This window comes from Solea senegalensis, linkage group LG13 (assembly GCF_019176455.1).
Source record: "Solea senegalensis isolate Sse05_10M linkage group LG13, IFAPA_SoseM_1, whole genome shotgun sequence".
Classification (NCBI taxonomy): domain Eukaryota; kingdom Metazoa; phylum Chordata; class Actinopteri; order Pleuronectiformes; family Soleidae; genus Solea; species Solea senegalensis.
Window position 1 is genome coordinate 22,092,774 of NC_058033.1, and position 13,954 is coordinate 22,106,727.

General features: G+C 41.2%; 2 protein-coding genes across 3 annotated transcripts; both read right to left on the reverse strand.

Annotated features, from left to right (window-relative positions):
- Positions 1-620: 620 nt before the first annotated feature.
- Positions 621-4,395, reverse strand: stoml3b (stomatin (EPB72)-like 3b). The gene is made up of 7 exons (XM_044041520.1): positions 4,257-4,395; positions 2,958-3,061; positions 2,789-2,861; positions 2,602-2,684; positions 2,215-2,418; positions 1,403-1,537; positions 621-1,302 (listed from the first exon to the last, which is right to left on the reverse strand). Exons 1-7 carry the CDS (start codon positions 4,318-4,320, stop codon positions 1,114-1,116), a joined length of 852 nt encoding a protein of 283 aa, XP_043897455.1. The 5' UTR covers positions 4,321-4,395; the 3' UTR covers positions 621-1,113.
- Positions 4,396-6,028: 1,633 nt separating this feature from the next.
- Positions 6,029-13,954, reverse strand: proser1 (proline and serine rich 1). 2 transcript variants are annotated; one of them, XM_044041514.1, is made up of 12 exons: positions 13,340-13,954; positions 13,181-13,246; positions 12,907-12,975; positions 12,661-12,755; positions 12,449-12,542; positions 12,073-12,183; positions 11,869-11,970; positions 10,754-10,832; positions 10,381-10,473; positions 8,062-9,436; positions 7,083-7,227; positions 6,029-6,975 (listed from the first exon to the last, which is right to left on the reverse strand). In XM_044041514.1, exons 1-12 carry the CDS (start codon positions 13,382-13,384, stop codon positions 6,850-6,852), a joined length of 2,400 nt encoding a protein of 799 aa, XP_043897449.1. In that variant the 5' UTR covers positions 13,385-13,954; the 3' UTR covers positions 6,029-6,849. The 2 variants fall into 2 exon arrangements, with proteins under 2 accessions (XP_043897449.1, XP_043897450.1); XM_044041515.1 differs by lacking the exon at positions 10,381-10,473 and having other exon boundaries at positions 13,340-13,953.

A 13,954-nucleotide genomic window follows, 5' to 3' on the forward strand; every position in this document is an offset into this window, starting at 1 on the left:
TTTATCAAACGTTTAAATGTCCACACTGAAACAATGAACCCCCGTTAAAGGCAGAGTTTCACTGACCTTGTTCAGCCACTGATTGTAGTTTGAATGTAAATACATTTACAACACGAGTTGCATCTTAGTGCACTAACAGAGGAATAGAAGCATGTTTTTCCTGTCATTGTTGTTTCTCTCTCTCTGCATCTGTGAAATGTGAAATGTGGTGTGTGCGGTGGGAGGTGAGGGCGACGAGGAGTGAGACAGCGCAGCGTGTGATGTGCTCACATGTGTGGTGGTGATTTCATTTGTTCTTTTATTATTGGGGGGGCGGGGAGGGTTGCAGGGAACATAGTAGTAAAACATTCAGAACAATCCTGTGTTCATGTTTCTCTTTTTCGAGCGTCTTTATCTTTCTTTGTCTTCCATTAATAGTATATATAAACGAACAAAATGTCAGTTTTACATCTTTTGATTTTTTTTGATTATTCCTAAAATATGACCTTATATTGCTTCCATTCTATTGCATTTATTACTGTTTCAAGTTAAGATCATGAGACAAAACTCTTGCTCAGTGAATTTTGCGGCATCACTCATTATTTTTTTGGATCTTCAGCAAAAACAGGACAGAAAGACAATTCTCTGCCATTCATTTATTATATTATATTCTCTCTAATGTCACTCTGACATTATGACAGCATGAACAAGACGCTGTTGACTATAATCTACTGACATGTGATTGAATGTAAATAATAAAAGGCACCAACAACAACAACAACAACAACAGTAGCAGCAGTTCATCCAATATTTCATTACAAAATGATATTTATGTATTTAAAGATAAATGTGTTCTAGCAAAGGTCAAAGGTTTCCTTCCTGAAACATGCAAAATCCAGACAGAAAAATGACACGTAAACTACACTGACCACTCTTTTTTTACTACAAATGACATGAGTGAGGAGGCGGGGCCTGGTCCCAACATGACTACACAAACCACACAAACCACACAGGTGTTTGTGTGATGACCGATGAACAGCAGCAGCATTCACTCACATTCTGATATTTTTCATTTGCCTAGACATAGGATTACACCACGGCTAATTTAATATGTGCTGCACTCCGTGTCAACGATCACTTCCTCATGAAGTGACTGATGACATCCATGGGCAGAGGGAAGACGATGGTGGAGTTCTTTTCCGCCGCGATGGTGTTGAGCGTCTGCAGGTACCGCAGCTGCAGGGCGGACGGGGATTCTGCGATCACCAGCGACGCCTCCTTCAGGGCGCGAGACGCGTTCATCTCACCCTCTGCTGCAATCACCTGTACACAGAGCGTGGAAGAAGAGAGGATGTTCATCGTTATGATTCCTCACTTAATAAACATACACACCATCTGTACATGCATGTACGCGTGTGCTGACCTTGGCTCTGGCCTCTCGAGCCGCCTCTGCTTCAGCAGCCATGGCTCTCTGGAGCTGAACGGGCAGCTTCACATCTTTAATCTCCACACGCTCGACCTTGATGCCCCAGTTATCTGTGGCTTCATCCAGATTGGACTGGAAGAGAGGGAGAGGGGCTCACACCTGCTGCTTATCATGTCACATGTCATTAAATATGAAGTTATTCCATGAAAAGACACATTAGGAAGTAAGTCAACTAAATATTATCAACTAGTTGTGATATCTTTAGGCTGCCACTATCATAGATAGATATTGAAGATCCTTCATTCCCTCTGCTATCAGGTTACAAAACTCTGACAGGTGTCATTTTAATGATATTGTGCACTTTACAGGACAGGGGACACATTTCTATCATCCTTTTTTTTTTTACTACATACACTTATGTGACGTATGTGTGATTGTTAAATGGGCTAAACTGCAAAATGACTGGATTCACATTTGATACCTGATTCAAACCCAACTGAGAGTTTTCCCTTTGTTGAGAATTTAAAATCAGTTCAAAAAAAGGTGAAACAGATTCAGTTGTGCAGTCAATATCATTCTTTGAAAAATCTGGAAACAACTTTCTAAATTGTTGGAAAGACTAAAACTAGGGAGAGAAGAGATCTTAAAGTGTCAAAAAGCTCTCTTCTCTCCCTAGTTTGCGTCTTTCCTTCCTGTCCCCTCTCTCTCTCTCTCTCTCTCTCTCTGTGTCCTCATCTTGCAGGTTGTAAAGTTGGTATCAGTATAATAGTTGTCATATGTTAAAATGGGCTGTGGTAACTGGTGTGTACCTGCATGCTGTGAGCGATGCCCTCACGGTCAGACAGGAGCTCAGCCAGGTTCTTGGTCCCCAGAACATTCCTGAGAGTGGTTTGTGCGAGCAGACGAGTGGAGGAGTCAGCGTTGGACACGTTGGCCACAGAGGCGATGGGGTCGTTCACCCGGAAGTAAACGACTCCGTCCACACACACCGTCACCGAGTCCTTGGTCAAGATCTGGAATAGAAATATGTGACAGTTTCTTTTTCTGTGATCAAATTTTTATTTTATTTTCAGACTTAGAAAAAAAGGCAGTACATTTTAATAAAAAAATACAAAACATGAAGACAGACATAAGAATATGAGACTGTTTCTGTGTGTGTGTGTGTGTGTGTGTGTTTGGTTGTGTGCAGCTCTTACCTCCTGTGGTGGGATGTCAAAAGAAACCGTTCGCAGATCAACTTTTACAATAGAGTCAGTGCACGGCAGAATGAAGAAGATTCCTTGAGAGGAGGAGACATAAGAGGAAGAAGTCAGTCACCTCATCAGTCTGCATCACTTTGATATCACATCACATGACCCCGTCAAAAACTGTAAATATGAATACCTGGTCCTTTGGCCTTCCTGTCCGTGATACGGCCCAGTCTGAAGATGACAGCGCGCTCATACTCCTGAACGATCTGTCACGTGAGCGGGAAAGAGCACAACATAAAAGGTCAGTCCACAGAACTTTAACTCGTCTCACATCTCTCTGTGATTTCATGGCACTCGCTCACCTTCAGACAGAACCAGATGGTGAAGGGGAAGAGGCAAAGCGTGAAGAAACCAGAGATGATGACAATGAACCAACCGATGCATCCCAGAGACCCCGTTTGTTCAGCTAAAGAAGACAAGAAGAGATCTGAAATTAATCTGATTCCCACACACACACACAGTGCAAACAGTGAATTGTTTACTTAATTATGCAAGAGAAGGAATTGTGTGTTAATACTTCATCAAACAACTGTATTTCAGTCCGTCCGCACCATTATTTTCATTTTTATCCTCGGCTTGATTTCCTTTGTACTGCTGTGGTCATCACTTCCTTTGCTCTTGTGTTATGAACAACATCATTCTCTTTAGTTCAAACCACAACAACAACCGCGTTTCCTGTTGTTTTTACTGCTGATGCTCATTTTAAAAGCTGAAAATGTTACAATTCCACTTCCGCTGTTAATAGATTAAGACTTATGGGAACAGTAACTATACAGCTATAACTATACAACAACATGGTTTTAATATTATGGCCATACCATATTTTTACCTAACACAATTTCCAGCTTGGTAATAACAGCAGTGATAGCTTTATAATTATAATAACTGGCCTAATATGTTGTTATATTACCTCGCATTGATATGTTCTCTCTGAAGTTATGGCCACATTATTATTGGTGGATAATATATAATCACACTCTTCATTATATCTCTACATATTTTCTGTTGAATAGAAAACAATGGGATGGGAAAACATTCACATGGTCATTTATAAAAGTTTCCATTATTCCCGGAATATTCTCCCGTCACATATGTCCACATACTTAATCTGGTGATTGGTGAGATAGAACAAGTGATGTATGACGGAGTTGTGTACACAGCTTTCACAGTAACATGATCTCTGTTCCACAGGTTAGTGATGACAAAAGCATAGAAAATGATTGGAAAAAGAAAAAGTGCTCACATGTGAAACCAAACAGAGGAACATTTGCACAACCTCATTTGCTTTTCATGGACACACACACACACACACACACGAGTGAGACATGCAAACACTCACAGTCACATGCTTGTGGGACTCGTCTCTATGACGATGCAGGTAAACTGTACTCTGACCCGGCCTTCCACTCACACAGGTGAGCGCTTATATACAGAATAATAATCATTCTACATCGAGCTTAACGTTGAAGGAAGAGGTGATTTAGGATTTGAATGGCCTGGTTAATCAGAAAATCTTCACATTTGAACACAATGTTGGTTAACATAAAAGCAATAATAATAATAATAATGATAATAATAACAAATAAGTAAAACATGCTTACAGATCAGGTCTTCTCTGCTTTGCCCTCCTCTCTTCTGGCTTTCCATCCGGTGTTCCATTTCCATGTACCAGTGATAATGAGTGGGGAAGTGTGCTGAGAGAGTTTGTTGAAGTGCAACTAATAAGGGAGGGAGGGACTCGCCCCAGCCTTTTAAAGCTATATTGCAGTAATATAATCAGGAAAACATGTAGGTAGGTGTGGCTCCAACTCTGAGTGGATCATCAACAAAGTGCCATAATAATAATGAAGCAAACAGGTTAATAAAAAACCCACACATTTCCTCTGTGAATCACAGACAATGCAAACAACTCCTGTTTACTTGTTTATTTCTGTACTTTTGTGTAATTATATGATGATGTTACAACAACACGCATCAATTTATGTGATTATGCAAGATATACAGTATATAGTATATAATAATAATAATAATTATAATAATGATAATAATGATAATAAAATGCAATTTTTTTTTCTTTTTCTTTCCTATATTATTCATGAAATATCCCAGGAATATCATGCTGGTGTTTTTTGGTTGCTATCAATATGGGAATTTAGTGAGAGAGCCAATCATAGGCAACAGCAAGAGTATTATTCCTGTTAGCTCATAATGATCATTCATAAAGTGGAGACTGTCTCTGTGCTCAGTGAGGAAACGCCAGTTTTCCCCTGATTTCACTTCCTACTAGAAAGCGGAACGATGCAGATTATCTGTGGATAAATCAAACTGAGCTCATATGACACACAAACACACACTTTGTTTTTACATTTAAATATTCTCGTCGCTCTCTGTGATCCATAACTTTACACCTCAGTTCAAGTTATCTTGACAATAACTATCACTGTCGGGGATGCAAATGACTCCACGTAGATCTCATGACCCATGGACGTAACTGAGAGCACCACCAGTGCATTAGGCAACATCATGGACACTTGGGACAAGCAGCACATTAAGCACTCAGTGAGCGCTGAGCAGTCGGCAGAATGAAAGATTTTGGGCTGGATAAAAGAATTAGAATGAAATCATAAACTTGGTGTGAAGCCAAACTGCAGCTAATCAAACTCTCCAGTTGCACCTGTTGCTCTGATTAAATCCACTGTCTCTGTTACATTAGAACTGTCAAAGGTTTATTTTTGTACAAGCGGATGAATCACGAAACCGACTTCCTCAGATAATTGTTGCGCCGTGCACTTAATCGTCTATGTGGATGAGAGTATGAGTGTATATATACACACACACACACACACACACACACACAGCGCTTTGTAAAGAGAAGTTAGTGTCTAGCATAATCGCCTTGAGGGTGTAGTCTACATTTGCTACACTCTGACATAACAAATTATTAATGGCCTCTCAATGGCCACAGTGGTTGCTCTTCCCCCCCAACGTGCATGGAGGGTGTGAGGCTGTTTTGTGGTGCTTGCAGCCCAATTTTTCCTATTTGCTCTTTCACGTCCTTATCTCAGAGCTATGCTGCATTAGGCATATTTAATAACTGTGTTGATATAGTTAAATGTCAAGTTAATAACACAACTCTTATTGCAGTGAGCTGGTACAATGGGGGACACTGTTTCCAGTGTAAACTGTCCAACTTATTTGTTTTGCACTCATACGTGAGAATAAATAACATGAACCTTCTCTTTAAAAGACAATTAGTGTTCAATCAGAGAGTTCTAACTCACATACGCACACGTCCGGCCTCAACTCTGCAAACCACAGGACTCACCCACCGTCTCTGAACTACGTCAGAGTATAGAATAGAGGCGACAACAGGTACAGCAACCAGCAGTTTACTGACAAAACAATAAAACAGTTTCAAAGACAAGAAATAAAAAATAAAAAGAATGAGCACAGTGTAATAAACAACATTTCCACCGCTCCCACATCATAAAGTAGCCAATTCCAAAAGAACCTTCTTCATAGGTTAAAATACTAAATCGGGGTTTACAGTAAATAAAGAGGAATCACAGTTTTCACTATGATGAAAAACACAGTCCTTAAACATCTCAATCCCCCCATTTTAATCAACACATGATTTAACCTGTTTTTTTTTTTTAGTATTATCTGAGTACAGTGTGTGTGTGTGTGATCATATACCGGCACTACAAACCGTCACATTAGTAAAAAAAGAACCTTTGTAAACAAACAACATGGGAATCACAGTTAACTGCTGACAGCGACAAATGAGGGTTTACTGTAAATAACACAAATGTGAGTGCAGCTGCCAAATGTGAGTTTCCTCTGGGCCACAGAGGCTTAAAAATATTCACTTTCTGTGTGACACAAGTCAGCAAAGGAAGAAGTTATTGTAATAATACAATACTCAATTCAGAGTTTTCAATCCATATCATGTGGTCAGTCCAGAAATCATTAAAACCAGGTACAGCCTACATGTAAAGCCTAAAAAGAAGTCATATTTACAAATGTTTATTCTCTAAGGGTAATGTAACAAACATAACCCACTCTCTATTTCATGTTTTTGTCGTGGTAGTGTTTCTCACCTCATTCTGGCTTCAACATACTCGGTACGCTCTTATCTGTTGTTGTCATGTGTTGTCTTGGTTCAAGGCCAAAACATAAAAAAGGGAAGGGTTTTTACTGCCAGCCCAGCTGGGGGTGCAGACTCGGCTGGAGAGGGAAGGGGTTTCCTGGGCCTGGAGGGTAGTTGGTGAAACTGTTGGGTTGAGGAGGGAAGCTCTCTAAACCGGCTGTGGGATGAGCCTGGAACACAAAGACAAGTGTGAGACCCCAAATTACAAACAATAACAAATAGGATTTGTGTGTGTGTGTGTGTGTGTGTGTGTGTGTGTGTGTGTGTGTGTGTGTACCTGTAACAGAGCTGACTGCATTGCTGGGTTGTGGAGGCCACCAAGTGCGGCAGGGGAAGCAGAGGGAGAGAAGCCTGGTACTCCGGGGAAAGAGAGCAAGCTGGGAAACCCACTGCTCCCTGGAGGCTGGAGTCCACTACCCATCCTGGAAGGCACACAACAGCTGCCGATTATAAACTCTGCACTGAGTTTTATCATATCACACCTTCTAAGTGTATATGTACCTAAAATTATAGTGTGACACAGATCTGTCTGTTACATTTAAACCATTGTCAAATGAGTTCACACAGTGCTGATGAAGCCTTTAAACGCCACACGACTCTCTCTCTCTGTTTGTCAGTATAATTTCATGCTTGTGTCGCATGGGTAACATTGTTTTAAGTCAAGACACATAAGGCAACGTCAACATTGCGCTAGTAAAGACAGCAGCCAACAGGTTCTTACAGAGTACGACTGCAAACATAACGAACATGCAGAGGTTAACTGAACACTCTGACTCATTAGCTCTTCCAAGAGTTGACAATATTTACCATTTAAACTCTAAAATAATAATAATAATATTCTTTTGCATTTCAATAGGGTTCTAGGCACTTTGTGCTCGAACCCTGAATATTTTCATTTATAATCAAATAATGTTTAATATATGGCAGGCAGTAATAACCCAGTTGATAACAAGACACAAAACCTAACGCTAACACTGCAGAGTAGGTAGACGAGTGAACTTTGCACAGTGAAGGTACAACTCCTCGACTTATCACTCACAATCCAAAGTAGAAAATCAGTTTTACGATGTTCTAGTTCATGGAAAAATCACGAGTTCTGACCAGCGTACAGCCCAAGTGTTAACTACTGTAATCCAACATCACAGGTGATGGAGTGGAAATACGTAATCTAGATGAAATCGTTCTGTTAATGGTTATATAACATGGTGTCTATGAATTGTTTATAGCTCTTCCCATCAGAAACCTTTTTAACATACCCGGGCTGAAAGTTGGAGCTGAAGGCCGATGCAAAGCCTGGTAAAACTGGTGATGATGATGGAACACCTGCCGCTGCTGCTGCCGCCGCCGCTGCTGCTGCTGCCGCCTGCAGTGGCGCCACGGATGCTACTGAAGACGGAGCAGCACCCGACAGTCCCATGAATGAAGACAATACAGGGCTCCCAGCTCCATGACCCCCTGACACACCCAGTCCTGGGAAGGCAGCAGGGCTAGAGCCAGGCGGAAGGCCTTGGAATAAAGAAGGGCCAGAGGTAAGGCCTAGACCGAAAGGGGAAGCTGCACTTCCAGCAGCGTTGGTAGCCAAGCCTGGGTAGATGGAGGTTGGTGGGTGGTTAGAAATGTTGGCGTTGGAAGACATTGCGGACATGGATGAAGAGATGGTAGAGGGAGGGAGAGATGAAGAAAGATTGGGGAAATGGGACAAGCTGGGGTAATGAGAGGAAGCCGGGCTGGAGGACAGAGCTTGAAGGCCGGCGATATGGACAGGACTGGGAAGAGAGACTTGAGGGGAACCTGAGGAGTGTGAGATACCCAAAGAACGTGCCAGGGCAGCTTGCGCAGGACCTGGGACCACCAAGGAGCTAAGTGATGGTGTGCCCGAACGAGAGGCACCCTTGAACGCAGAGGGCACGGGGCTGTTACTGCCACTGCCACTTCCCCCCGTGTGTCTGTTCAGTGATCCAGCTGCAGCAATAGCAGCCTGGGCCTGTGCAGAATGAGCCGGAGAGGGTTTGGGGCTGGGACCAGGGGTGGAACAGCTCGGAATTACTGGAGTGGATGATCTAGGAGTGAGGGATTGTGGTCCAGAGGGGGTGTAACTTCGTATCACTGACCCAGAGGGGTTACCTGTATGTGGCTGTATGCCAGAGAAATTGGGTCCTGACTGGTGGTCTGTGGAATGAGGAAAAAGCTTTTGCTGAGTTGAACCCATGGAGTTTGTCTGCAACATGGAGTCCGAACTGCTGCGGGAGTTGGCGGGGGTGCCTGGTCGGGAAAGAGCATGGAAGGGGGAAGAAGAGAAGCCCCCACTACCAGGGACAGGAGTTCCACAGGGGGTGCCTGTGGGTGTGTGGGCTTTAATGACAGATGAGGGTGTGGGTGTAGCGTGACCACTGGGAGTCTGTGGTCCTGCTTTAATGACAGATGGGGATGGAGCAGGCGAGGGAGAGGGGGCATTCGGGTTGTGTGATGGAACCTTCCCAGGGAAAACTGGTGTGATGGGAGTAGTGGGAGCCTGCTGAGCTGGAGACTGGGGTGGGACAGGATTAGAAGGTATCGATCCATGAGGAATGAGGAGGGGGCCACTGTTGACTCCTGGTGTGGTGTTGTGTGGATTGCCTGGTTTGGCATAACCTGGAAGTAAAAAGAGGGCCAGAATGAGTTAAAAATGATTAAGGACGATTACCTTACATGGAATTAGAATCAAGTAAATAGATAGATTAAATGTTAACTGATTCATTTCTATTTTTATGATCAGGAGTGTTATTGTTAAATAAACAAAAAAATGCTTGCCATAGACACAAAGGTTAAAGCGAAGCAAGTTATTTGTGGAAAAAGCAACTTCACACCCTCATATATATGAAAAAAAAACAAAAACAAAAGAAAGACAGAGCATGGAGGAGTGGCCAGAGAGCATCTCTGCTTACAATTTATTATGGAAATATTTTCAATATTTTTACCTTTGGGGTAATGTTTCAATAATTCACTTGTTTGTTTGTTTTTATATTAAAAGTTAGTTTAATATTTGTGCTTATGACCACATGTCTCCCAAAAGGCCCTGAAAGATGTATTTCAACTGTGAAAACTGGAGATGTGATGCATTAAACTATTAGGTTATCTCAAGCAATGCATGATTCCAGAAAGAAAAAAGGTTAATGACATTAGTTTGAAACCATTTCCAGCCATGGGGAACCAAAGACCAAAATCACCAAAATATACTTATAACACTGACTGACCAGAAAACAGGAATATCTACGAGATGTGAAGTAATACAACAGCTTTGCAAAAGTTTGTTGTGCTCATACTTAATACAACAAAATTCCAACAACACCTCCTTCAAAATACTTAGCTGTTGTATTAAGAATTAAATAATTAAATCTACAGCGGGTTGTACGTTTCTGGTCACTCTGTGTAAGCAAACAGAGGTGAGAGGCTCATTCCTCACCCGATAAGGCACTAAACTGAGGAGGTGAAGGTAAGCAGCATGCCAGAAAGTAGGGCAGCAAGATTCAGGGTGGGAGTGCCGTTTCTCAGTCACACACACAAGCGTGCGTAAAATCATTTCCATTGAGTCATACCTGCTACTTTGTGGGCAGAGTTGTAGGGGGGAGGGGGCACGGTGGCTGTTATAACCCCTCCCACAGAAACAAGACCTGCGTTGTTGTACGCACCTGAGTAGCAGTGGCAAACATTAACAGTGTCCACTACACACACACACGTGTAAAAATCGAACACAAACCACCCCCACGACCGACTACAGCTCAACCATGTTCCATGTGGCCTTCACAAAACCATGCCTGATAACTAAAGCCACACAAAGCAGAATCATGAATTTGTCAGTTAAATTAGAACTCTACATAATTATGTGTTTTTTTTGTTTTTTTTTAATTGTTTGATGATGTGCAGAGCAGAGGGAGGCAGGGAAAAGTGTTTGTAAGGGCTGTTTCTTACTTGGGGCGATGGTTGCATGGGGTCGGCACGGCGGTATAGGGTAGGGCACGGGCCGATGAGGGTTGTAGGTTGAAGGAAACTTGGGGGGGAAAAAAACACAAAAAGATATAAATAATTAGGCAGTTATGTCTCATTATGATGTTTCTCCAAATGTGTCACTAATCTATTCATTGTTATGATTGCAGTGTCTCTACTATAGGCAGTAGGAAAAACACTTTCAACCATTTTAATGAGAATCCCATGAATAAGCTCTTAAAATTTCTGAGGGATCTTTAAAATAGAAAATACCACAAACTGAAACTAATGGATTTAGGATCGATAATTCTCACAGATTTTACAAAGAAACTCATACATCATTTATATTACAGATTACATTGAACATTAAAAATCAAAATATGAAAGGTCATACAATGCTTAGTGTGGTTATTTGTGAATCCAACATACATCATTTTCATTTTCCTTTTTCAGTAAACATCCAGTCTTGCAAGTGACTATTCTGGCTGCACTCATTAGGGAGAAACACCCACTTGTTTGTATATCTTTAAAGCAATAACAACTGTCATATATTAGGTGTCTTAAAGCCCAGGATTTATCAGTGTGCACCAAAAAAATAAGGGCAATGTTTCTGGTGGAACATCAGTGAAACTTCTAAATAATCACGTGGTAACTCTGTGCCCACACTCTTTCAGCATGTGGGTATCAAAAATTACAGGTCACTGATGTTTTTTAAGTAACTGGTAACAGGCTAGAAAGGAAACCGAGAAATTGAGAAAGCAGACTTACACCAACGGTTTAAATCTGGAGACTGAGAAACATGACATTTCGTAACATTATGGCCTCTCTGTGTCACTTCACATGTGAATCAGCGAGATATGAAGATTGATTCATTTGTTTTAGTGATTTTCCATTATGTGACCAATCCTATAGCCTTTACTGCAGTCCATTTTCCAATCTCTTTGCTGTCTATCATTGGCTTACACAACAAGGCTTGACATGTAGGCTGAAGTCTAATCATCATGTGATGCCTTGCTACACAGTCATGCGATTTCTCTGGGGCACCTGGACACCATTACTATTACAACATCCCAAGTAAGTGATTCCATATCTGAGCTTACAGGTTTGAATGGTCCAATAATACGTGAAGAAATTCCTTTGCCCTCCATACTGTTAGACGCATCATCTTTCTTCTCTCCTTCCTTTTTTGTGGGGGGAATTCCCTGTGATCGAAAAACAAAACACATTTTCATCATAAATAAAACAACATGTATTTTCTGTCAGGACTATGGTGCCTTCAGGAAATCTCAGTATGCAGTACTTACAGGGAATGTACCAGTGACCAGGCTGGGTCTGCCTTTAGGGTATGGGTTTCCTGGTATCATACCACAGGAGGAGATCATGGCAACAGGAGCCTTACAGCCAACTTTACACACCTAACAACACAGATATGGCATTATTATATGGGTAATATACAGTGTACAGCAAAAAAGTCATTTTGACAAATGCCAATCATGTTTTTTTGTTGTTTTTTTTAAAATGTGATGCTTCTACTTTAGTAAATTACTATGCAACTATCCGTTGGGACTTTATGACTGTCAAAAGGAACTCCATGAGGTATTTCATAGTGAAGACATACACATGAGATTAGAAGTAACAGCACAGCACAAAAAGGTTAATTATTTTGAAAGATGAACTTACTTGCTCCAGTATCCTGCGAGCTCGCTTTTTCTCAGACAAGTGTATGCGAAACAGATCCTCCACAGGACGATAATTCTGAGCATCTGAAATATTCCTGTGCAAAAAACAGAGACCCAGCAACTGACTACTGAATATACCAACAGCATCAAATTTCAACACAGCATTTGATAGTTTGATGATGTCTAGAAAACAGACTTCCAAGTTTTACTCACAAAGCTATTAATTCCAAAACAACCAGTCGGTCTTTTGAGAAAGTGAAGCAATTCAGGATATTTGCAACTTTGGTTGTAGGGATTGCAACCATTTTCTGAAGGCAAAAGAATGAGAAACATGTGACAATTTTACACACACGGGTTATTTTCAAACGTTTACTTCTCCTCTTGATTCTATTCTTAAGACATTATGAAATGAGACAAAAATGTTCACTACAAACCATTTTAGTGATTCTTGTAACTTACATGCTGCAGAGCTTTAACTGCTTTGATCTGAGGCTCAGCCCATGAGAAGTACTTCAGGATCTCCATTACCTGCAATGTTCAAGATAGTGTTATAACCTACAATAATTATACAATATGAAATAGAGTTGCACTGCTTCTAATTTTCCAAGAAAGCGTTGCAGCTATGGGTGTGAGGTAAATTAGTTTAGGACAATATTACTGTGGGAGCCCGGTCTATCTAGTGTGTTAAACAGATGTAAACATAACACGGCAGCATCGCTCTTTAAACTGTTACCTGCTCACTGGAGAAATATCCATGCACCTGCTCTATGGCCTTGATGCGCTGGTCGGTCAGGACGCACTGCAACAAAGAAAGGGGAAGAACAAAACCCTGAAGTTTACACTATTTCACATGTTAAATCGTAGACATATTTTGATGTTAATCGACTTTTACCTTTCTTATTTCGTCCAAGACGATGTCAAATGATTTTTTATCCATGTCAGCGGTCTCAAACAAAGCTAAGGCTCTCTGACAATGATTTTCTTTTTTGTTATAACACGCACTTTGTAAATGTACTTTTACAAACCAAATAGATGATGTAGATTAAATGCATTCGGGTGATTCTAAATACTTTGTTGCTGGTGCAACGTTACTGGTCCATTCATAGTGCACTGACAACATAACTAATAAACCAACAAATGTTAGCTCTGAATAATCAACTTCATAATAACACTGCATAACATTTACTGCCCGTCACCGTACAACTTTCTGCCTATGAACAAAGAATTTCTTCCAAGCATGAGAAGCAGTCCGCAGCTGATCTATTTGCAGCTAACAACAAGCTAACGCTAGCTCCAGCTACCGCAGTTCTGCACACGGCTCAACAAAACCACAAAAGACAATGGGGAGAAAATATCCGAGCATGTTTTCGCCCGAGCGTATTTAAAATCGTAAACTGGTAATATTCGCACTCAAAGTTGGAGAGTAGAAAAAATAATTTAGTTTAAATACTCAGAGGATAAGTAACATAGCACTCTGGCTAGCCACTGACAGCTGCCTGGCGCTAGT

What these genes read in the sequence shown, in the direction of transcription:
- stoml3b (XM_044041520.1), bottom strand. Translation starts at nt 4,320, where the DNA reads ATGGAAATGGAACACCGGATGGAAAGCCAGAAGAGAGGAGGGCAAAGC. An exon ending in GCATCGCTCACAGCATGCAG is followed by an intron (nt 1,538 to 2,214) that starts GTACACACCAGT and finishes CCTCTCTTCCAG; the next exon opens with TCCAATCTGGATGAAGCCAC. An exon ending in CTCGAGAGGCCAGAGCCAAG is followed by an intron (nt 1,303 to 1,402) that starts GTCAGCACACGC and finishes CTCTGTGTACAG; the next exon opens with GTGATTGCAGCAGAGGGTGA.
- proser1 (XM_044041514.1), bottom strand. Translation starts at nt 13,384, where the DNA reads ATGGATAAAAAATCATTTGACATCGTCTTGGACGAAATAAGAAAG. An exon ending in CAGTTAAAGCTCTGCAGCAT is followed by an intron (nt 12,756 to 12,906) that starts GTAAGTTACAAG and finishes TTTTGCCTTCAG; the next exon opens with AAAATGGTTGCAATCCCTAC. An exon ending in CCATGCAACCATCGCCCCAA is followed by an intron (nt 10,474 to 10,753) that starts GTAAGAAACAGC and finishes ACTGCTACTCAG; the next exon opens with GTGCGTACAACAACGCAGGT.